The 25,964-nt window shown below is 37.0% G+C and overlaps 1 protein-coding gene across 1 annotated transcript; it reads left to right on the top strand.

Moving 5' to 3' along the window:
• Positions 1 to 760: 760 nt before the first annotated feature.
• Positions 761 to 25,964, top strand: Smp_015090 (putative coatomer beta subunit; the record flags this gene model as incomplete). Its single annotated transcript, XM_018799832.1, has 12 exons — positions 761 to 1,071; positions 2,087 to 2,254; positions 3,985 to 4,274; positions 4,525 to 4,849; positions 5,585 to 5,818; positions 8,670 to 8,984; positions 13,207 to 13,410; positions 15,284 to 15,565; positions 17,256 to 17,468; positions 19,800 to 19,985; positions 23,009 to 23,344; positions 25,866 to 25,964. The coding sequence occupies exons 1-12, from the start codon at positions 832 to 834 to the stop codon at positions 25,962 to 25,964; spliced, it is 2,892 nt and encodes a 963-aa protein (XP_018651581.1). The 5' UTR covers positions 761 to 831.

The raw sequence follows: 25,964 nt of genomic DNA, 5'->3' as shown, positions 1-25,964 counted from the left end.
CATGGTCAGCATCCAATGTCGAACACTTAATGAACTATTGATTTTGGGGAATTATTTACAGCTACAATATTTTTGGAAATTTCGCTACCGAAAGTGATATGGACCAACTTTAAAGTGTTAGGAGACTTTTGAAATAAAAACGTCCAAACAAATTCTTGGTATTAGTTTCTATTCATCAAGAAATCATCTCTGATAGGATGGTTATTCTACTATTTGGTGAAGTAATTTGCTTCAGTAAAGGTTTAAATGAGCAATTCTGTTTAGAAACTGAAACTGAAAATGTGGGCATTGACTCTAATGCTTATGCCTAACGATTTTAATAAGTATCACAATAACGCGAAATTCACAGAAGCATCTTAGGAAGTCAAACACCTAGGGGCAACTTATAAGTTATATCCATTGGACTACGTTGGCAAACATTATCGGATACGCAGACTTAACTTTAAAAGATTGTCTCTCCAAGAATACTTTGTCGAGCTCTCTAAATAAATTCATGGCCCCTATAAAGACAAGATACTCGCACTCAAGTGATATCAAGCTGTCACCGATAGTATGCGTTAGTATTATATTGTGCCTAGTAGGATTCATACTGGAAATAATCTTTATCTAAATGGTTTCAGGGAGTCATATCCGTTCTTATTTCTGTGATCGTCTTATATAAAGGAGGCAGGAAAGTTGTGGCAAAAGCATGTTTATTCCCTTCTAACCAGTCTTCGTCGATGTTGTTTAAACATCTCAGTTATAATTTTGTTTCATAACGCGGGTTCATGATCTGACTCCAACGTGTACTTTAATTTAAGGTTTATTTTCCATATTACTGAATACTGAAGAATGCCAATGAAGCTTGATATTAAAAGGAAACTTTTATCAAGATCCGATCGAGTTAAGTCCGTAGATTTGCACTCAACAGAACCATGGATTTGTGCTGCACTGTATAATGGAAATGTGCATATATGGAATATCGAGGCTCAGCAGTTGATAAAAACTATAGAAGTTTGTACAAGCCCTGTTCGCGCTGCAAAATTTGTAGCTCGCAAAAATTGGATAGTTACAGGCTCTGATGATATGCAGGTGAGTTTCAAATAACTCTTTGACCATGATATCATGATCAAAGATAGCAATATTGCTATTATTTTCTAATTACGAAGTTAGTAAGATCAACATATGTAACCGGAAGAAATACAATAACTTGATTCACTGTTTTATTCGGCTTAATGCTTTGATTGTGCTGATTTACTCAATCTTCATTCAGTTTCAGGCTTATTGTAATTTACTTTTTCTATCTAAAATGATCCGTCCGTTTGCCTCATGCAGTAACCACTCTTGTCGCGTAAACTTGCAAGCTTATTTGCGCCACAAATTTTCCTATCTCGAAACCCAGTCAACAGGAAATGGGCCGCCTATTTCACTTGTATTCTTATTATCCTAATAATAGCTTCATTTAGTTATCTCCTGTTTTGAGAGCTTTATATTTCTAATTCCAGTACCATACATAACTATATTATTAACTTCTCAATGATATTTGTTTTCGACTTGTCATAATTTTGAGCAATGTGAATCGATGTAGTAGTGTCTAGTTCTATAGTGGATCACAAATGTTAGAGATGGATTTCACCAGATTCTTTTCTCTCGTTTGATTCATATGTTCAGATTTTTGCCAAAAGTTCATCCTTTGACCATCATCTGCAGATAATCGTCTTTAGTAATCGGAAACTTTAGGAATAGATTTTATCATGGTATAGATGTGTATTCTTTTTCTCCTGAGTTTTTGTGTTTCAAATATTGTATCATTACTTCTTGTCCATTGATTTCATGTGTTCTCTCCGGGTAGGTTGTCTTATCAACATGGGCAATAATGTTATTACTGGCTTTATGTTTTCTCTTTGCTGTGCTGAATTTGATGGCTTGAACTAGTGTACGTTTGTTCCACATCATGGTTTGTCCATGACTGACTAATTGATAACACTCATAATTTTTAAATGCATTATCATAAGTGGATGCCTTTTGTCATTGCAAACTTTGCGTTTTGTCAGCTTTTTCATTTTAGTCACGTCACATATTACTTTCTTCATACTTTTAACTACAGTTGCGAGTTTTCAATTATAATACTCTTGAAAGAATTCAACAAATAGAAGCACATTCTGATTATATACGATCCATTGCTGTGCATCCTACTCAACCATTTATTCTTACATGTTCAGATGATATGCTTATACGTTTATGGGATTGGGAAAATAACTGGACATGTGCTCAGGTATGTTTTAAATTTAGCTAGCAAACATTGTCTCTTGTTAATTGATTTGTCGGACAATGGGTAATTAGAGGTGTAATTCAGTAGTCTAAAGGGTTTTTCACAGATTTAAACCTACTTCGTTTACGTGGGTATGAGTAACAGGACAATATTGTTATTGTCCACTACTCCACAACTGTATTTTTCACGATTCCAATCTGTGTATGATGGTTTAGAATTTTTTTATTATTTTATTTATACACATAAATATTGGTACAAGGAAGCAACAGATACATATGCGCCGCACAAATCAAATGAGATTTGTGTGAGGGCTGTGATACTGCCTGGGTACCCAAACTGAAGCAGGTGGTTTTCTTAGGGAGCCACACCCGGAGCCTTCGATCTAAAGGTCTGATCCACAAGGCAATGGAGCATCGTGAGGCGATGCATTCCCATGGTAGCCGGTGACCAACAATAGGTTCATACGCCATTTGTTTTTTCAGGATCCTGGAGATAGCCCATGTGCACCATTGGTTTGGAATGAGGGTTTGCCAACTCCCCTAGGTGGACTTTCCGTGTCCACCAACCCGGTTAAAGCTCCAGACATTCGCTTTTCGTCCTCTCAATTTCGTAAACAACATTTATGCCACGAGAAGGCAGTGAGTAGGACTTTCCTGGTAGAGGCTATATTACGCATGGCCATGTGAGAGCATTTCGAGAGGGAGAGCGGACTCTCCCCACTCTCGGCCGTACCAGGGCATTTGGGGGCAATGGTTTAGAAAGTATGAAGTAAAAACAGGATGATGGGAAAGATCTTAGTAACACAACAGCCAAATGTGGCTGTGGACGTGGGATACGATAATCAATAAACTGGATATAATTTAGCGACAGTAAATCGTATAATAATTCATAGATCAGAATGAAGCTTACTATAAGATGAATACAGATATACACAATCCAATTACTCAATAGTTAAACAATAAGAATACATATGGAATAATAGTCCATTAGTAGGTCCTGGGAGTCACCCGTGCTTATGTCTTTATCAGGATGTAACAAAGAGCTTTCCACCTTAAGACCCAATGATGTTCCCACGTTTGCAAATCTGTTCGGACTATCCAGTAAATCTCCTGAAAACTGGTGGAGTGAATCATACCAGCCCATTAAATTTGTCAACCTAAGTTTGATAAATAATTGCACTTATATTTCTCAGAAATGCGACATGAATTTGTGAGCTAGCAGCTTGCTACCTGTTTGACTTGACTTATATACGTAGAGAGGTCTAGCATTTATCTAGCCATGTGATTTTAAGGGATCAAGAATCGCACTTCCTAGGCTCATTTGATTGGTAACAGTAATAGAGTGAAAAGATTTCGAAATAGTAGTAGTAATGTTGGTAACAATAGGCGACACTGAAAGCAACTAAATCGACAAAGAATGAATATAACGCTTGATAAACAGGATATGTATTTTTCCTGTTTCAGTCGTACCATTTTATTACTACTCTTGGGGATGTTAACGTGTTCTTATAGTACCTAGAAAGGAAAATACATTGCCGTTGTATTATCATACAACCAAGGTACACCTACCTTATTTAATGGAGTGCTAGGATATTCGTTTATTTCTTTTACAACTAGTACACTAAATGAAGCAGTTAAAATTTGTTAACGAGAACCATCGTATACAAGTCAAATTTTGAAGTAATCATTATTTATGTTTCACATTGACATCTGCTTATCATTTCGTTATTCCAGGTGTTTGAGGGTCACAATCATTATGTTATGCATCTAGCATTCAATCCAAAGGATAATAACACATTTGCTAGTGCTTCTTTGGACCATACAGTCAAAGTGTGGAGCCTGGGATCAGGTACTCCAAACTTCACATTAGAAGGTCATGAGAGAGGAGTCAATTGTGTAGATTATTCCACATCCGGTGATAAACCTTATTTGGCTAGTGGATCAGATGATAGAACTGTGAAAATATGGGATTATCAAACTAAAGCTTGTGTTCAAACTCTCGAAGGTCATGCTCAAAATATCAGGTAGTTAATTATAGATTTCCCATGCATATTTTCATTTGTAAAAATAACTATGTATATATATATATATTATCAAATTCAACACTCAATGAATCCTTCCTTTAGGAATTGGTACATCTTATCCGGTACGGTACATACTCCGTTATTCTTTTGAATAATCTCTTTACTAATTTGTATAATTGTATTACTAGCAGTTCAGTTACGTGTTTATTGATGACAAGTTCACTTTCTTCTGTATCTGTTTTTTTCTCAGCTCTGTTTTATTCCATCCTGAATTGCCAATAATTCTTACCGGGTCTGAAGATGGCACTGTACGATTTTGGCATGCTAACACTTATCGTTTGGAGTCAACATTAAATTATGGCTTAGAACGTGTCTGGACTATGACGTGTCAACGTGGTAAACAGATAGTTGGTATTGGTTATGATGAAGGTACTGTTGCTATATCTTTGGGTCGAGATGAACCTGCCATGTCTATGGATGCATCTGGAAAATTGGTTTGTGCTAGACATTCAGAGCTAGTTCAAGCTAATTTACGATCGTTGAATTTCAGTGGGGAAGGAAGTGAAATGATTCAGGTAGATAAATAGATTTTTATGAGGAAAATTGTTCTCTTAGTATGAAGGGATTGAAATACTGCGTTTGTAACTGTATATGTAGATGTTAGTCGGTATGAATTGGGGGCGTTATAAACTTGGAACTGTTGTATACAAACAAGCTACATCACTTATAGGTCGTAACATCATCAGTATCCTTTCCACGTACTACGATTTTTAACTATTTCAAATAACGATTCATATAGTTGTGCAGACAAATTATTGTTAATTGTTTATTTACCATTTAGTTCGTTTTCTGTCACATATGGGATGCTTGTCGATAATGAATGACTTCTTGTTTGGCATGCGTTGCGACTTGGTTATTCATGTATGTAAGCTAATGAATGTTTGAGAGAAAGACATCGAGCACCTGAAATATTAATAGTGGAAGCTTGCCTGGTGTGTCCTCTTGTCCAAACTCAAGATAAGTCAGAACAAGGTACACACGTCGGAGGATCAATAAGCTAGAATTATCTTGGCCTCGTCTCGAGGTCAATTTGACCAATTGAGGTATATCATTCATCAAAGCTTAGGGTACTAGTTAATGAATGAAATAGTATACTCAAAGTAGAATTATAACTAGGATTCTGATTAACGAATCTTCTTTTAATTATCGATGAACGTCTCATGCACAGTGCTTATGATGGAAATTCTCATTTTATTTTGAATTCTTATTACATGACTTCGCATTGAATTTATTTTTTTTATCAATTCCAGGATGGTGAACGTCTTCCAGTTACTTTCAAAGATATGGGTACATGTGAAATATATCCACAAATTATTGAACATAATGCTAATGGACGTTATGTGGTTGTTTACGGTGATGGCGAATACATAGTTTACACTGCTATGGCATTAAGAAATAAAACATTTGGTCAAGGCTTGGAATTTGTATGGTGTCAATCTGATGCTGGAGTTTATGCTGTTCGTGAGAGTAATGCTGTTGTTAAGGTATATTTTAATCGTTTTATTGTTAAATACGTCAATAATTTGCTTTATTTTAATATAAACCTCAATCTGAGGAAAGAAATGTATGTGAGATGGTGGACAAGATATGTAGGTCATGTGGATGATTTTGATGGAGTTTTGTTGTCTGAACTAGATGGTTTGATCGTGGGGCTTTCATCGTTATTATGAACGACATCAACGGCAAAAATTTCAGGTAGAAATGAAGTGTTCGAAATTCTCCACATATGTCTTACAGCTTATCCATAATTATGGACAAATATAAGACCATAAATCAAATCAATGGGCGATACAATCAAACTAAAGTAGACAATGACTGGTTAATGGTCAACAATAACCAATCAAGATCGAGGTCTACAGGACAAACTGTGAGTCATATGTGGAGAAATTAGAACACTTCACTTCTACCTGGAGTTTGTGCTGATGATGTCGTCCAGAAGAACGATAAGAGCTTCACGACCAAACCATCCAGCTCAGAGGACAAACTCCATTTATATATATATATATATATATATATAGTTCCCCGAAGTTACCCATAATTTAGTCTTCTTCGGACCCGACAATATATATTTTTTTCGACAATATATATATTCGACATATATATTTGAACAAAAAGAAGTGTGTATCTAGATATATTGAGCATATGTTTCGATCACACTTGCACCAGTCACCAATTTTTTCAATATTCATGGTCACGTCACCAAGATTTATTGTTAGGGACAAGGAGAAAAACAACGGTTGTTTTATAATGTCAGTCGTTGTTTCACTGAGAAGGTATGACTTGACTTATCTTTTACTTATAATGTCATAAATCGCTGGTTATGATTCCCCTACTTTCAACTGTTGGGTTGTAGGTGTGAACCTACTGTGGTTTTAGACATTTTGGTAGTATAATAAGCCCACACACACAAACATGTACATGGTTGTATATGAGCTTCACTAACTAACGTCAAATATCTGTATATTCGTCTGATAGATCTCTCATGTAGCGTATTATTTCCAGTAATTTTCTAGAACTCTTTATAGAAGTATATTCATTCATGATGGCATTTGGGTAAAACATGTTTTATCTAAACGATCGGTCGGAGGATGAAATTCCAGTTAGATTTTCATTTTTCTTTCAATTTCTGTTAGTTTCAGTGTTCAAAAGTAGTAACAGTTTAATTGTCAGATGGTCGTTTGCTTAAACTGTCTTAGGTAAACAATTTTATTCTTGAAGCATCATTATATTCATTGTCACTGTTTAATTTACAACCCAGTCATATTTATGGATGTGACGTCAGCTCACTGAAGTCATTGAATGTTGGACTGATCCGTGTTGGTAGGTGTAAGCTGCATGGTTTGAATTCGTGCGATTATCATACTCATTGGTTGGAGACTTTTGGTAACAGGGTTCAGAATCGTTCACGAAGTCGTAGATGTTCTGAGTCTTTGCTTTTCCCTAGATCTTAAGCTTTATCAGTATCTTATACTTTTTATTCTGCCAATTCGTTCCCTCCTCGAATCATACTGTTTCTGCTTAGTCCTTCGTTCTTCCACTGATATCATTACTAATTCAATTACACTACGACTTGTCTTGACAATTTCATCTCGCTGTACTAATATCAAATGGTTCACAAATTGATATATAATAATAAGAGGTACCTGAAAACGAAATTGGATTAGAAGTGGTCTTAGTGACCTGAGAGCATGACCTCAGTGCCCAAGGGACAACTGCTGGAGGTCGGTCACACACGATCTTTGTGTGTTACCTCCGTACTTGTTTAATTTTTACCACCGGAGACGGATATCCGTGGGATTAGGCGAGGTGTGCATTTTTAGGGTCGACCTATTCTAACCCCACTCCTCCTTGTGGGAAGGCAGCGTCGCTGTTATGCTGGTTGTCTGAAGGAAACACCTTACTGCTGTCACACCTCTGTACAGTCGGCAGTACAACTTCGCCTTTGGATCTTGGGTTTGCTGCTTTTAGTCTTACCACTCTTCAACCGACCTGTCTGGCATGGTAGGACCTTGAGGAACGATCGTTCCAGCCAGTATAGCTCGATTGGTTCATCACGATAGAAAAGCCCGACCATCACGTCAAGGTAGCAGCAACAGTCGGGGGTTCACAAATTGAACTAATACATATATATATGTCACACTTTCTACGTTGCTTATATATGACTGATTGATTGAGTTTTTCTTGTGTACGATTATTACAATTTTTCACATAAACAAAAATATTATATTATTATGAATCCTATTTCTAAATTTAATATCATTATCATCATCATCATCTCGACTACAGCCCCCAAATGCCCTGGTACGGCCGAGAGTGGGAAGAGTCCGCTCTTCCTCTCCAAATGGTCTCACATGGCCACGCGTATATAGCCTATGCCAGGGAAGTCCTATTCATTGCCTTCTCGTTGCGGGACTGTTGTTTACGAAATTGAGAGGTCGAAAAACGAATGTCCAGCGCTTTAACCGGATTGGTGGACATGGCAAGTTCACCTAGGGGAGTCGGGAAACCCTCATTCCAAACCAATGGTGCACATGGGCTCCAGTATCCTGAGTGAACAAATGGCGTATGAATCAATCGTTGGTCATCGGCTACCATGGGACTGCATCTCCTTACGATGCTCCACTGCCTTGTGGATCGTATCTTTAGATCGAAGGCTCGGGGTGTGGCTCCCTAAGAAAACCACCTGCTTCGATGCGGGCATCATAGCCCTCATACAAATCAAATGAGATTTGTGTGGCGCATATATATCTGGTCCTTCCTTGTACCAATATTTATATGTTTAATTAAATTTAAACAAATGACTACAATGTATAATATCATCTTTTTTTTATTAAGGTTTACAAACAAATGAAAGAAGTTCGTACATTTAAATTAGATTATGGTGCTGAACAAATATTTGGTGGATATTTATTAGGTGTACGTTCATTAACTGGTTTAACATTTTATGATTGGTTAACTGGTCGAATTATTCGACGTATTGATAATAATCCAAAAGGTGTTTATTGGAATGAATCTGGTCAATTAGTAGCATTATGTACAAATGATACATTTTTCATATTACGTTATTTAGCTGATGCTGTACCAGATTCTAATTTATCAACAATTAATAATAATCATGAAGATATAGATGGATATGAAAAAGCTTTTCAAGTAAGTGAAATTTTAATTTTTTCTTTATTCTTTACTGTTATAATCAAAAGGATTTTTGTGGAGATTTCAGTATTTCTCATAGTTGAAATCATGAGTCAATTGAAGCTACTAGACCACCATGGAAAACCTGGAAGCACTGGATGTCCGTTTTGTCCTATTATGGGACTCCTCAGCGGCAGTGCGCATTCACGATCCCGCACTCGCGAGATTTGAGCCCAGGACCTACCAGTCTCGCACCAGAGCATTTAACCGATTTGTGAATACAAAGATGATAAAATTAGGTTTTCGCTTTTTACCCCCCCTCCCCGCTGTTTAACTCTAATATAATCACATCGGTAATGACATAGACAAAATATAAATCCTACTTAACTAACTTCTTACATATTTTGTTGATAAGTTCTGTTGACAACAATATAGATATAATAGGTCGAATACTAATGTTTTGAATGTTTATATTTCGTACATTCATTTCGCCAGACAAACGAAGAGATAAGAAGTAGACAAGGCAAATGTGTTTACTCAAGATATTGCACATTACAAGGGTTAATTGAACGCAAAATAGATAACACAGTGCGATAAGGAGATAGACGTTAGAAACAGGTGTAAGGTGGTGGTTGAATATAGTCCACAGGAAACTCTGATCGACAAACGTTTCGTGATATTTGGCACTCGTCAGCAAGGCATATGTGCGGTCTTGGGGGGGAATGATGCTCTCTGGCGGATTCGGTCACTCAGATTCACAGTCAGAGACGTTACGACGGGCTATCCGAGTCGCGACTGAACTCTTAGAACTGAGATGTATTTACAATCTCGATGGATCACTGGTCAGTGACAACTATCATGTATGTCAGGTCGCTCCTAGCACAGATCGAATTCTGTCGACTAAGTTGCAATGTAGCCACTAGTCTAGGTGACTCGACATCTTGTGCATTATGCTGAGATGTAAGATGGTGTTTGAATACAGATACACGCACACAAACACACACAAGACCTATTGTTGTCGAATTATAAGGACATAAATATAGGGCGTATACATACTAAAGGTCACGATTTCTTATGAAATGAGTAGGATTATTACGAAGGTAAAAGTGACTCATTAGTCACAGGCTGTCTGAGTTATTAAAGTCTGTTTAAAGGTTAGTATAATTCACGTTGCTACAATTTCACCTGTTTGATCCAGTTGAGGTATGTTTACCTGCTTATCAAAGATGAAGTATCCTTTCCAGTAGTTTGCTCTGTAACTATTTGCAACTGTGAAATGTAATCTTTTGTGGTTGAATACACGCATTTAACTTGCTTATATTTGACTATAGATGTCTTCAACGTATTGTCAGAAAAAGTGTGGTAGAATTACCAAGTGAATAACTTCTAGGGGAGACTATGAACCTACATCAGTCAAAGTGTTGAACAATTTGTTACCTATGTACCCACTGACCATCCACCCTGACTTCCTATACTAGCTAGGATAAGAATAGAAGTGTGTGGCTCCATTCATCGTTTGTTGTAAATAGTCGATAATTTCACTTATTTGAGTAGCTATATGAGTGATATTGGTGTGATATATCAAGCTGAATTAATCTGTATGTATTCAAAGTCAAAGTGGTTCATGCTGACTAGGACTCTCTTTGGCACTATCAATACGTCAATCTGTCTCAGTTTTGTTCTATGCTGTTAGCTTCTTTGTAACTTCATGACGTCATTGTCTCTGAATACTCTCTTTAATTTGTTTTCGACATGATGTAAGCAGTAGTAAAGTACGATAACCTGTGTTTTGGAAATTATTCATGTGGTGATAAATAAATAATCATACCTGTCTTGAGGTACCGATTTCATTGAATTGAACACTTCCCACACGTGTCATCACAACGACTTCTATCTCATACATCATTTAATGCTGTTGGCACTCAATGGAAAGTCCAGATATAAAGCATGAAGGATGCCTTTTCTGCATTAATGTTCATTACTATTGTGTGAAGTACTATAAATAATTAAAATTAGCGGTTTGATAAGGTGTCAACCATATTGCCAAGTAGAAACCACTGATAACCCGATTGCCTTCTGTTTTTAACTACTACACTACTCATTAGTAGTAAGATGCACATTCCTAACAAAAAGTTTTGCTTAGTTACTAGGATTATATCATTTAATACTTTCTACCATTGAAAAGAAGTGTTTCTTCACTCGATTTGTGTTTTTCAAAATGTTTGAGTACAAATTTCGTCTACCTTCCGTTTATTGTTTAAAAACGTAGTTTCTTCTTGTTTTTCTCATTTCTAATTCTTTAAAATATTGTCGTTCTGTATTTTGTTTGAGGTGTAGCGTCGGTTACTATGTTAAGCCCATATACCTTCTTCTAGCTTGTCGACAGGCCAATTTATTCATTCTTCTTGAGTCACGTTTCGACCTTGTTAATTGTTTAGTTATCAACCTTGACTGTTTTGATATGAGCGTATGTGTGTGCACTTCTTAGCCCGTTCAGATGTTTGTAGCTTATTTTTTGTGACTATAAATATCGATTAACGCTTGATTAAATCGAGTTGGCTCATCCTCCAACTCTATCGTGCGTCATTTCGCTCCGCTCTGTTCTCTTCGCTTCGTCCCTCTAATTATCTGTCCAGATCAATGAGTGTACAAAATATACCTATTGAAACATTCATTCTCGTATTTCACTTATTTAATTCCGTTATACACTAACGTGGATTAAGTCGATACTTTTATACGAAGATAGGCGATATTTATATCTCATTAGCAATCAGAAACTATCAAACTGGAGTCAGATATAGGGCCATTAAAATGGTGAGCTCGTCGATAACATCGTCCGATCTAATTGACGTTAAAATGAAGGGTCCCACTAAAGAAGCATTTATGCATATGCATGTATAAAATTTTAATTCTATTCACCAAAATAGTTTGAATGTTTGTTCAAAGGTACTTTCTTGTTCTGATATTAATTTGTCAAGAAATTTGTGCTCGTCTAAGTAGTTTGATTTGATTTTTTAATTTTTAATTCATATATATTAGTTGTTTGAACCTTCCCAATGATGTTTAGGACTGTAATTAATCAGTCTATATATACATCCTGTGCGGATCGCCTCGATATTGGAAGTTATTCTCAAGCATTATTAGCAAAGATGGATGATGGCTAGCAGTGGAAACCAGGACATGCGTTTCATCCTATTTGGAAGTAGTCAGTTGAATATGCCTGCATACGGGAGTTGATGTTCACTCCGAGACTGATCAATAAGAGTCCTAAACATGATTGAGAAGATCCAAACAACCATTATATATGGAATAAAATTCATCCGATTGCACAAGCTTATGGTTATCTAGACTCAGTAGTTGAGTGGATAACGCGATGGTGTTAGAAGACAAAGGTAATGGGTTCAAGTACTGGAATGAACATCAACTCTGGGTTGCTAGTACATGCAGCTAATTAGCCCAAAATAGAATGAGACTTGCATCCTGGATTCCACTGCAAATCACCATCCATCTCTGGTGAGAATATGAAAAAAAGAGCGAATTGAGATCGTAAACATTACATATCTCCAAGTATGCGTTTATCCTGCTTATCATTTTAATTCATCTATAGTGGTTTTTATAAAAGGTGGATAAATTGATAGTCAACGTATTAGACTGTTGGCCACTAGAATCAAGAACGTTCAAACAACCTCAAGACCACTGCATGTATATCAAAAAAGAGTAGTGTTTATCAAACATAGCTGATTAGTTTTAATAATGAAAGGATCATTAGGCGATTAAGATTAATGTTCAGGGGTTATGATTTGGGACTGGGACTAAAATTAGATTAACCAGAAAATCTAATCCCATTTCTACATCAAAACCCTGAATCCTTATCCTAATCCTAACTGTAATCGTATGCTTTACGTCCTAATATAAACTTTAACTCTGAACATTAAACACTGATTCCTAATCTTAAATCCTAACCGTAAACACCAAATCATAACCATAAATTTCAGACCTTAATCCTAAATTCCAGTCACATGGCCTATATCCAAATTCTAGCATTATAAGTTATTTGTATTAACTAGGTACGATCTAAAAGATGTTAACATTAACCTGAGAGTCACCTAAATTTGCTTATAGCTCCATCAATATTTCTATTATTATAGATTTTGAATTCATTCTGGCTACGTGTGGTCTGAATAATCGGATTGAACGGTTTTTTCTTGTATTTCTACCTTATTATTATTTTCTCTAATAGCTTGTACCAAATGGTGAAGTTAGTAGTCAAGTACTTAATGGTCGTTGGTTTGGTGATGCATTTATATTTACAACACAAGGGAATCGTTTATGTTATTTTGTTGGTGGTGAAGTAGTTACGCTAGCCTTATTGGATCGTCCAATGTATTTATTGGGTTATTTAGCGAAAGAAAATCGTCTAATTCTAGGTGATAGAGATTTACAGGTATGTTTTTGCTGAAATCAATGATTTTTTTTTGCGTCGTTTTCTTTTTCTATGTGCTTACCCAGTTTCAAGATGCAAGCTAACATTTGAATCTATATGGCTCATTGAATGAGATTCCTGTCACTTCTATATTTTGACGGTGTTTCATTCTCGGAGCTAGTTATTTTATCCAGGAAGCTTTCTGATCGTGTTCCCTAGACAACATTATCACAAGCATACATTTCAAAATGAAGTTAGATATTAGAATTTCTACACAATTATCCAAGAGTTCAGAGTTGGACAACCTGGATGCAGCTAGACGATTTGGATTTCGCAGATGACTTACCACTTCTATCCTACACACAGCAACAAATGCAGATAGAGACAACCAGTTTATTAGCAGCCTCTGTATCAGTAGGCCTCAATGTACACAAGGGAAAAAACATGATCCTCAAATACAACACAGAGAACACCAACCCATTCACACTTGATGGAGAAACTCTAGAAGATGTGATAATTTTCAGGTACCTGGGAAGCATCATCGATGAACAAGGAGGATCCAATGCAGGTGTAAAGATAAGGATTGGCAAAGCAGTGGTGGCATTCCTACAGTTGAAAAGCATATGGAACTTAAAACAACTCTCAACCATTATCCAAGTCATAATCTTCAATATGAACGTCAAGACAGTACTGTTGTAGTTAGCTGAAACGTGGAGAACTACTACAACCATCACAAAGTTACACGTATTCATAAATGATTGTCTACTCAGGATATTCAATATCTGTTGGTCGAATATCATCATCAACAGCCTACTGTTTGAGAGAACAAACCAGGTTCCATCTGAGGAGGAAATTAAAAAAAGACTCTGCAAGTGGGTGAGACACATATTGCCTAAATCATCACATTGCATCACGGGGTAACTCTTAACTTACAATTCTCAAACCAAAAGAAAGTGGCAGATCAAAAAGCACATTGATGGCAGACATCAAAAGGATGGATAACACTTCAGAACAGTTGGAATGGATGACCCAGGACGGATTTAGTTAAAGAATTCTGGTTGACGGTCTATGCTACACGAGGGGATACACTATATCACTTAGATTTTAACAATAAAGACACTTCAATTATGTCTTAACAAGTTAATCTTATCACTGAGATTAATATTATTCCGACCATTGGGTAGTAATTAGTGTAATGTTTATCTAGCCCTCCAATGCTGATCGAATTCTATCAACCAAGTTGCTGTATGGTTACTCGATCTCGCGTAGACTGTGTTTAGATATTACCTTGAGATTAGGTTTCTTGTTATTTAACACTCGTCACCTAGCTTCACAGTTTGTGAAAGAGTATCGTTTCCTTCAAAGATTACTTGTACACTTTGCTGACGAATACCAAGTATCGCCTAGGACTGGAGAATAGAACGAAGTCAGCAACACAGCAACAGGACAAGCTAACTATTCCACTGCGCCCCAGCCCTGCTAAATAGAGGGAGAAGACCAAATTCAGCCTATGGAAATGTAGATTCCACAAGCAGTCGGAAGTATGAACGAACAAGCACACAACTCACGCATATATATACAGCACAAAAATATCCTTGGGAAACGTCACAAAATAGCATATATAAAAAAGAAACGAACCAATAACATTTAAGGTCCTTCCAAGTGGGAAATACAAACTGAAGATATAAGGTGGGCGCGAAAATAAGAAATTCGAATTCCCATAAATGAGATGTTTACCAAGTAATTTCTGGGGATCTAGCATCCACAACGGAGACATTGAGTGATAGCTAGGTACAAAGTTAATTAACATGTATAACTTTTTAAAACTATAAACTAATTTTTAATTTACCTCTCTTCCTCCTCGCTTTCTATCCTCTTTGGTGATCGGCCATAGATTGTTAGCTATACTCTATTACTAAGTGTATTAGAATATGAAACAGCGGTATTACGTGGAGATTTTACAACAGCCGATGCTATTCTACCAAATATATCAAAAGATCAATATACAAAAATTGCTCAATTCTTAGAGAAACAAGGCTATCGTACACAAGCTATGCGTGTTACTACAGATATGGATCATAAATTTGAATTAGCTTTACAATTAGGAGATTTTGAATTATGCCAACAAATAGCCATGGATGGTGATGCTAAAACAAATGAAGCTAAATGGAAACAAGTAAGTTAGTCAGTTTGTCACTTATATATTCACCTAAACAATGTATATCATTATGTCTTGCTGAAGTCAATTATTCAACCGGTGAATAGGATTTTCTACATTGATAGTTTGTGAGATCATTGTTAGCAAATAGGAGTTGTGGGGTTGTATGCACTACACTTTGTCATTCGATTTGTATGAGGGCTATGATACTTCCCAGTCGCCCAAATCGAACCACGTGGTTTTCTTAGGGGGCCACACCCCGAGCCTTTGACCTACAGGTCTAATCCATAAGGCAGTGGAACAACGTAAAGAGATGCAGTCCTATGGTAGCCGATGATCAACAATAGGTTGTCACGTCATTTATTCTTTTAGGATCCTGTAGTTCATTTCCACCATTGGTTTGGAATCAGGGTTTTCCAACTCCCCTAGGTGAACTTTCCGTGTCCACCAACCCGGTTAAAGCGCCGGACATTCGCTTTTTGTCTTCTCAATTTCGTAAATAACCCCTCTCACGAGAAGGCAGTTAATAGAACTTTCCTGACATCGACTGCATACTCGTGGCCATGTGAGAGCGTTTGGAGAGGGAGATCTAACTCTCCCCACCCTCTATCGTACCAGGGCATTTGGGACAGTTACAAATCAGTATGAGGAATTAAGATTGGGATTTAAAATCAAAATTTAGGATTAGGGATCAGAGTTAGGGTTTCCATCATGAATTGACATCGGCCATAATGCCGAAATGCTATCTAACTATATGGATAAATGAATTCCGCGCCAAAATCCAAAACTTGCTTTCTTAAATCTTATTGGTTCTATAAATTATAGTCTCACCGTAGTAGTCTGAATTATTCGTTTGCTGATACTCACCACTGAAATTCAATCAGTATTTAATTATCTGGACTCATTATTCCAGTGGATAATGCATTGGTGATTTGAAGGGAAAAGTACTGGGTTCAAAATGTAACTATCAACACCAGGATACACGTTCATGCGCGTCCTGGATTCCATTGCTAGTCACAATCCATCTTGTTTATAAAAGTCTTGTGGCAAAATGGCAGTTTCTAGTCAATCCTTGCAGGATGTACACTTATAAACTAAGACTGATCAAAATTTAGTTATGAATGTAAACAAAACTGTTATTCAAACCTCCGCGAATATACACTATAAGTACTCATGGTAAAACTGGATGTGAGAACTAAATGTCCCATCAAATTTCTGCCGCCATCAAACTAACGAAGAAGCCTATCTCTCTGCAAAACTAGAATGATTTTATTGCAATCTTCATATTATTATGGTTGATTGTTTGTAGTTAAACGTTGATCTCAACACTTCAGTCTTGGCACCTGGGCAGTATCATAGCCCACACACAAATCAAATGAATTGTGTGGTGCATGTATATTCAGTGCCCCTTTGTATCAATAGTTATGTGTTCAAATAAATACAATGTTTCAACACCATTTTTAGCAAGGGAAGTATTCAAACTGTTCATTCTACATAGAATAGATAGATTGTGACTTGCAATGGAGTCTCGAGTGTACGTTCTACCCTATTCGAGACTCATCACCCGGATGTACTTGGATCCCAGCATTAGCTTCCACACTGGGATTCTCTATTCTTTTTAAAATTAGCTGTTACATGCTTTAATAATAATAAATTGCCTTAATTAACAAATAAAACTCTCCTTCTTTACATTCCCAATTGTATTCAGTTAGCTGAAGCTGCTTGTAAAGCTTGTAAATTTAAATATGCTGAACAATATTTATCACGTACAGATGATTATGCTAGTCTAATGTTATTAGCAACAAGTTCAGGTAATCGTAAACTACTTGAATGGATTGGTAAAGAAGCTGCTACAAAAGGAAATGATAATATTGCTTTTCTAGCACGTTTTCTTGTCACTGATTTAGAAGGTTGTCTTGAAGTAAGTTTATTATTAATACTATTATTTTGCTTTGTAAGCATTTTTATTTCATTCAACAGTCAGTCAACTGCAACGTAGGACCAGGCACATATATGCATCGGTCCAAGTTGCCATACCTCGTTAGCACAACATGATGGACACCAAATTCATAGAAGTAGTTACTTCACTGGTAGTAATATATAAAAGAAAGATTGTGTATAAGAATATAGTACATTTTGTTATATATATTTATGGTTCTCTGCCTTTTGTTGTGTGTGTATGCGTGTGGCTAGGGGCGGTTTTTTTACACACTTTCAAAACCTTCCCACACCCTACCGTAGCTACTGCCCTGACTTCGATGATCGAGCTTCTATATTGTGATGATCTAATCATGGTTTATCGATTTGAACTTAGTGGCTCAATTGATGCGACATAGAACTTTATAAAGTATCATCATAACAATCTTCATCAACAGAGGTGTTTGGAACACCACCGCCACCATCTATCTCGACAGACAATGTTGTCTAGTGTTTTTAGTAAGTCGGAATAAAGTTAGGTGCAGTTAAACCAGTCCATAAAGACATTGACTATTGGACTAAACCGTGTAGGTAGATGTAGATTACCTGATTGGGTTCCGCATGATTATCATAACCAGTGGTTAGAGACTTTGAATGAAATGGCTCAAAATCGTTTGGAATGGCGCAGGTGCATCCATTCCTTGTCTTTCCTTAGATCTTTATTTTCTAAATTCCCCACAAACCTTGTAGTATTTCACTATTGTATGCTTATATTTATCTTAGATGCCTAATCTTTTCTGTCGTTTTTAATAGTCCTATTACTATCTGTGCTTCTCCTGGATTCGACCTGACTATCTCATCTCGCCGGGCCATGGCAACTGGAACCGGTGTATACATATGCTAAGTTCTACGTCGCCTTTGACTGACTGATAACAGACCCTGTTTTAGCTTGCTCGCAGTCGATTAAAAGTTTATGTTATGATATGAGTTGTTAAGATATGAATCTGTTATTATATAACACTAAGAGGTATCAACAATCTAAGTGTATTCGAGCTTAAGTGAATGTGTAGTTCAGATTTTCTATGAAGGCCACACTCTATATGATTAATTTGAATGCATATTTTTAAATTGTGCCTGTCCTGCAACCATATGAATAATTCTCGCTATTCCATATGGTTACGCTTTTATTATTCAGTTTTGTTAACGTCCTGTCCAGTTCACTTAAAAACCAACAAATTCATTAATTGTCATCTTATAAGATATTAAAGAGTAGTTGATAAGTGGTATAGCTTACCTGACTTAGAAACAATAATGTTACAGACTTACATCTCCTACTTCAATGGAACTACTCACTTACTTACGTCTGTTATCCCTCGTGAAGGAGCATAGGCCGCCCACCAGTATTCTCCATCGAATACTGTCCTGGGCAATCCTTTCCAGTCACTACCTGTCCTTTTGATTTTTGCTTCCGTTTCTCGACGCAATATATGCCTTGGTCTTCTGTTTTTCATTTTGCCTTCAGGATTCCAAGTTAGTGCTTGGTTGGTGATACAGTTTGGTGATTTTTGTAATGTATATCCTATCCACTTACAACGTTTTTTCCTAATTTCCTCCTCAGATGGAACCTGGTTTGATCTCTCAAACAGTAGGCTGTTGATGATAATATTCGGCCAACAGATTTTGAATATCCTGCGCAGACAATTATTTATGAATGCATGTACCTTTGTGATGATAGCTGTAGTAGTTCTGAAAGTTTCAACTACCTACAACAGAACTGTGTTGACGTTCATATTGAAGATCGTGACTTTGATATTGGTTGAGAGTTGTTTTAAGTTCCATATGCTTTTCAACTGTAGGAATGCCACCACTGCTTTGCCAATCCTTATCTTTACACCTGCATTGGATCCTCCTTGTTCATCGATGATGCTTCCCAGGTACCTGAAAATTATCACATCTTCTAGAGTTTCTCCATCAAGTGTGAATGGGTTGGTGTTCTCTGTGTTGTATTTGAGGATCATGTTTTTTCCCTTGTGTACATTGAGGCCTACTGATACAGAGGCTGCTAATACACTGATTGTCTCCATCTGTATTTGTTGCTGTATGTGGGATCGAAGTGGTAGGTCATCTGAGAATTCCAAATCGTCTAGTTGCTATGTAACTAGTTGGACAGTTTCTCTCTATCCCCCATACATTAGAAGTATGAGCGAAAGTCCCATTCATAACACATTCCCCTTAATGAATATGTATGACACTAATTATTTCTTAATTGATCCCAATTATTATATGACTAATTTTATGCTTTTTTGCTTTTTATCATTGTTTTATTTTTACTTAGTTATTGACCAATGCTAAACGATTCCCTGAAGCGGCATTTTTTGCTCGTACCTATTTACCAAGTTATATGCCTGAAATAGTTGAACAGTGGCGTAATTGGTTAGATAAATCAAATAAAGCCAGTGCAAAAATTGCTAATTCTTTAGCTAATCCAAAAGATTATCCAAATTTATTTCCAGATCTTGAGGTATGTGTACATATTTATTCTCCTATTTATTTATTTATTTGAACACATAAATATTGGTACAAAGGGGCATTGAATACATATACGCCGCACGAATCTCATTTGATTTGTGTGAGGGCTGTGATACTGCCCAGATACCCAAACTAAAACAGATGGTTTTGTTAGCGGGCCACACCAAGAGCCTTTGACCTAAAGGTCTGATCCACAAGGCAGTGGAGCATCGTGGGGAGATGCAGTCCCATGGTAGCCGATGACCAACAATAGGTTCATACGCCATTCGTTCCCTCAGGATACTGGAGCCAGCCCATGTGCACCATTGGTTTAGAATCAAAGTTTCCCAACTCTTTTAGGTGAACCCTCCGTATCCACCGACCCGGTTAAAGCGCCGGACATTCATTTTTCGTCCTCTCAATTTCGTAAACAACACCCGTAGTGCGAGAATGCAGTGAGTAGGACTTCCGTGGTATAGGCTATATACGCGTAGCCATGTGAGAGCATTTCTAGAGGGAGAGCGGACTCTCCCTACTCTCGGCCGTACCAGGGCATTCGTGTAGGAAACACCTTTGATTAGTATACTTTCTCTTTTCCCCCCATATGTCTGCTGTTGTAATATCTTTGTCGGCTGTTTTTCTATTCACAGTCTTACAGTTTATACTGGAAAACAGGAATCACCGTTACTTCCATGATGTGAAGTAAAAATACAAACATTGGTACACATGAGTTATTGACTCTCTCTCTTTCAAATGATCCTAGCACACGTGCTCATATAGACCACAGATGCCTTAGAAATATTGCTCGCATCTGCTGGGATAACCGGGTAAGTAATAGTGAGTCTAGACGCAGGGTATTAGGGAATGATGGTAAATCGGTTGATGAGTTCATGAATCTTCATCGACTGAGATGGTTAGGCCACGTGTTATGTATGCCTGAATACCGATTATCACGACGCGCTATGCTGACTAGTGTTGGGGATGGTTGGAAAAGAGTTAGGGGCGGCCAAACCAAAACGTGGCATCAGAGCATGAAGTCACTCACTTCTAGTCTGAGCCATGTTGGCAGATGCAGAATACGTGATTGGGGTCCACGTGACTATCGTAACCAATGGTTGGAGACTGTGTGTGACATGGCTCAGAACCGATCACAATGGCGTAGGTGTATACACTCTTTATCTTCCCTTAAACCTTGAGATTAAAATTGCTTCATAACGTTTTTCGTTCCTATACTATATCCTTATATACAACCTATCTTTTATATACTGCCACCACTAAATTAACTACTTCTATGAATTCGGTGTTGATCTTGTTGTGCTAACGAGGTATGGCAACTTGGACCGATGCATATATGTTCCTGGTCCTACATTGTAGCTGACTGACTGACCTCATATAGTAATTTGTTCAAAATCAGGTCATCATTAAACTGATTATACTCATATTGTAGTCAACAAGAACACGAGTGGGTACAATCGAATGTATTTTAGCACAGCATTACAGACTATCTCATTAAAACATGAGAACCATACAGCAAACAGTTAATTTGCAAAATAACAATCAATTGTCTCAATCTCAACTGTTCCTTCTGAAACTATCAGTCCGTCATCTCTGATTTCATAGTTCATGCATTTTCATATCAAATGCGTGCCGTTCTGGTTCTCTCCTTATCGATCTTCTACTGAAATATATTCCATGCCCGACCTTCACCACATACTACTTATGTGGATATCAGTAACCCACACCATAATATGACAGATTTTACAAACATGAATATCACATAAAAATAAAAAACAAACAAACAAACATGAAGTTCCTGTAAAACACAATACCAAGTTCACACAGACTAAGACAAAGGATTTAGTTACTATATTAGATGAACAACATTTCTACCTACGTGATACAAACAATATTGACCTGAAATAATAATATTACTATGGGAGTAAACTAATGTCATGATATGTTATATCGAATTGGAGAAAACACACGAACGTCAAGACAGTCCCACTTTACGGAGCTGAAACGTGGAGAACTACTACGACCATCCTCAAGAAGGTACAAGTATTTATAAACAGTTGTTTACGCAGAATACTCAACATTCACTGACCGGATATTATCAGCAACAGTGTTTTATGGGAGAGGACAAACCAGCTTCCAGCTGAAGAGGAAATTAGGAAAAGACGTTGGAAGTTTATCGGACATACATTAAGGAAATTACCAATGTGCATTACAAGGCAATCCCTAACTTAGAATCCGGAAGGGAAGCAGAAAAGAGGAATGCCAAAGAACTCATTACGTCGGGAAATAGAAGCAGATATGAAAAGGATGAATAACAACTGGAAGGATCTGGAAAGGATTACCGAGGACAGGGTTGGATGGTGAGTGCTGGTGTGCGGCCTATGCTCCTCGACGAGGGATAACAGACGTAAGTAAGTAAATGAAGAGTTCACCAAATGAAATAAATAAAACTAACGATTACCTTTCAATTTACTTGTTGTTCCCACTAAGTGTTCTAATGCTAATTAATACATGAAAAGTCTTTCTGTCCCTTATCTGTCCAATCAGGATACAAAAAAACTAAACTCAATTTACTATGTATATTCATTACTCAAAATCTCATACATCAATTACAAAACTACAATACAAGATAAATAGACAATCACAATCTGTGTATAATTAGGGAATTTACGACATAGAATTCAATAATACAGGTACATAATTGATTGATTACAATTTCTTTACTTTAAATTATGTATCAACAGTTAGGGTGTCAACTGAAAGCTTTCATTAAAGACCATACAGGGATACTAAGAGCCAATTATTGAATAGAGTAAGATACACGACACTCGCATTTCATCCTATATGTTGAATGTATACCTGCATCTCAGAAATGGTGTTCACTTCAGGATTCACACTTAGTAGTACCTCCTCAAAGTCTCACCTTTCCACTTATTCACCTCTAACTAACACTTACGGTTTTCATTTTTAAGAATTCTTAGATTCAGATTATCACTTTTGATTGTTATTGACTTCTTTTAGGAGGCTTTATCTACAGAAAAATGGTTAAAAGGTGATAGAGAAGCACGTTTAAATTTACCTGCTTCAGCTTATCCAACTCAACAATTACCAGGTGATCGTGATCTTCATGCTGAAATGCAAAATAAACCTATCCCCATGCAACCATCATTATTTGATGATAACTTACCGTTTAATGCTAACTTAATTCCAACAACTACTATTAGTCATGACGACTATGTACCAACCATTGAGGAACAACAACAAGAAACTATTTCATCACCTGTTGTTGTCGCTTCAACAATACTACAATCGAAAAGTAATAATCGAAATGATTCTGGAGATAGTGAATTAGACTCGGTCAAGTTGATTGGAGATGAGGAAGAAGATGAAGAGGAGGAGGAAGAAGATGAAGAAGAGTTGGACGAAGATATTGATGATGATGACGACGACAACAACGAGGAGGAGAATAACAATAACGATCAACTGGATCTTGATAAAGAACACGTTGAATCTTGGTACGATGATGATGATGATGATGATGATAGTGATGATAACTTCGTCGACGCGAAACCTCGTAGTGGTTTAAATAACGAAGCGAAAACCACATTACTTGGAAAAGGGAAATAGTTTAAATATTTTCTGCTTTAATATTGTGATCCCTGTTATGTATTACGAATTGACTTATTTCTTGACTTTTTGTTAGTCTATTGTTTTTTTTGTGGTCTTTTGTATGTTCGTTTGTATACTGGCTTGTTTACTATTTTTGGTTGTCAATGAGGTGGTTATGCAGTCTAACAACCCATATATACATAATATACACGTGTATGTATCCTCTATTTTGATATTATATCAAAATAAAGTATAGTCGGGCAATATATTGAATCCATTGAAACTAGACATGTACACCATTAGATGTCGACTTGGTGTGGAGGTTAAGCGTTCACTCGTGACAGACTAAAAAAAAGATCCTCGGTTTGATTCCTTGTGGAGGAGTTGTGGGTCTGCTTTGGTGAGTAGTTCCATACTAGGATAAAACAGTTATTCAGTGCTTCCGGGTATTAAGTAATGGTCTAGCTAAGATTAGTTCGTGATTTAAAACAACAGACGTAAGCAACAAACGATCTGTTCCTATTCAAAAAAGAATATTCATAATGAAAGTTCCAAGTATAAATACTCTTCAGTGTGTTATTAGTTAGCACATAGGTAATTCGATGTTAATTAGATTAGTTAATTGCGTTGGCAACTTTGTGTGTTCGAATGAGTATTGTCAGTGGCGAGGAAATATTATTACGAAAAAAAGGAGTCCTTCTTTGGTTTGGTTTGGGATTCTCCAGACTAGTGGGAGATTCCTATACTTACTAAAGGTGTGTATATGATGTTTGTCAGCTTGCTGTATGCTCTTTTGGATGATGTTATGCAATGGTAGATTTCTGGTCATATACGAATTTTTCTTAGCATCGACTATATATGGTGAATCTGTTGAATACTGAGTTCTCGGTACAAGAGATAAGCTAGTTGCTGGACGAAAGTGGTTGCATTATTCATGTTAAACTACTGAGCTCAGAGAACAAAACTCCATCAAAATGGTTAATGGTGAATAATTCCACAAGTGACCAGATGAAAACAAGTCATTGGGAAATCTTCAACTTGTTCAAAGTAGCTTTTCAGTGTTTTGGTGTTCTACTCTCTGAACTAGATCGTTTAATTGAAGATTCATTTTCTTTTTGGAAGGCATCACCAGCACCTACTTAAGGTCGAAACATCGGTTTGAACTTGCTTTTATACACTGATTCATTTCAGCGTGTTTTATCAAAGATGTGTTGACCTATTACAAGAACGTTTATTAGTAGCTACTCAATGTGTACCTCATCGACTAATGATTCGTGCTGTCTTGAGATGCTCAACTCACTAATCAGGATTCCAATTTTCCCAACGCTCGTCTGCCATTTCATCCAAAATCTAGCGTTCTTGGCCTTGATACGTTCTGAACGACGCAACTAACCCTTAACTAATGTTAGCGTGTTGTCCACTCCGCACTCGTTTTTATATTCCCAGCCCTGAGTTCGGAAGTGAAGTCACCCTCCAAACTTTTATTATTGGCACATGTGGGTTTATGTATAAATATTCTAGACCGCACACACCACATCATAAAATAGATGATAGTTATAGACAACCCTGTCAAAAGTTACTAAACCAGGCAAACCGTTAATCATTAATTAGCTATGAAGTAGAAACAATATGTACAATAATTATTTGTACGTCGGATAAGCTTACATTGAACGGAATATAGAAACCCAGTGATCCAGTTATCTAGTAATTGCGCAATAGGAGTATATATAATAATAATCCATAAAATAGTTTCACTAGCTCTTCAACCATCGTCCTGATACGTTTTGCAAAGGAATACTGTAATTTGGGAATAGGCTAATCAATACCGAGTTCTGGCAGACGACTGGCTCTCATTTTGAGTTGGTACAGTCCACTCTCCCTCTCGAAAGGCTTTCACATGGCCACTCGTGTACAGCCACTGACAGGGAAGTCCTACTCACTGCCTTCTCGCGGTGGGGGTGTTGTTTACGAAATTGAGAGGAAGAAAATGTCCAGAGCTTTAAACCGGTTGGTGGATATGGAGGAGGGGAGTTGGAAAACCCTGATTCCAAATCAATACTGCTTGGGGTGTGGCCCCTCAAATTGACCACGTGCTTCTGTCCGGGCAGTATCACAGCCAAAACTCAAATCAGGCGACTCGTGTATTCGCTGCCCTTTTGTACCAATATATGTGTTCAAATAAATAAGTGAACAACCTTAGTAGTGCATCGCTTGGAATAATGTAAGCTAGTTTAATCTATATTTAAAAATCTTTTTTTTTCGATAATAGCTGTCTCCAAAGCATCGCCAGCATTCTTTGAGAACAGCACGTGATGTTGCTTACTCTGAACTGAATTGTTGCATTGCAAGTTTTTTAATGTCTTTTTAG

The sequence above is a fragment of the Schistosoma mansoni genome, chromosome 3 (genome assembly GCF_000237925.1).
Source record: "Schistosoma mansoni strain Puerto Rico chromosome 3, complete genome".
Classification (NCBI taxonomy): Eukaryota; Metazoa; Platyhelminthes; class Trematoda; order Strigeidida; family Schistosomatidae; genus Schistosoma; species Schistosoma mansoni.
The sequence above is the reverse complement of the archived record's forward strand: the minus strand, read 5'-3'. Positions and strand labels throughout refer to the sequence as shown.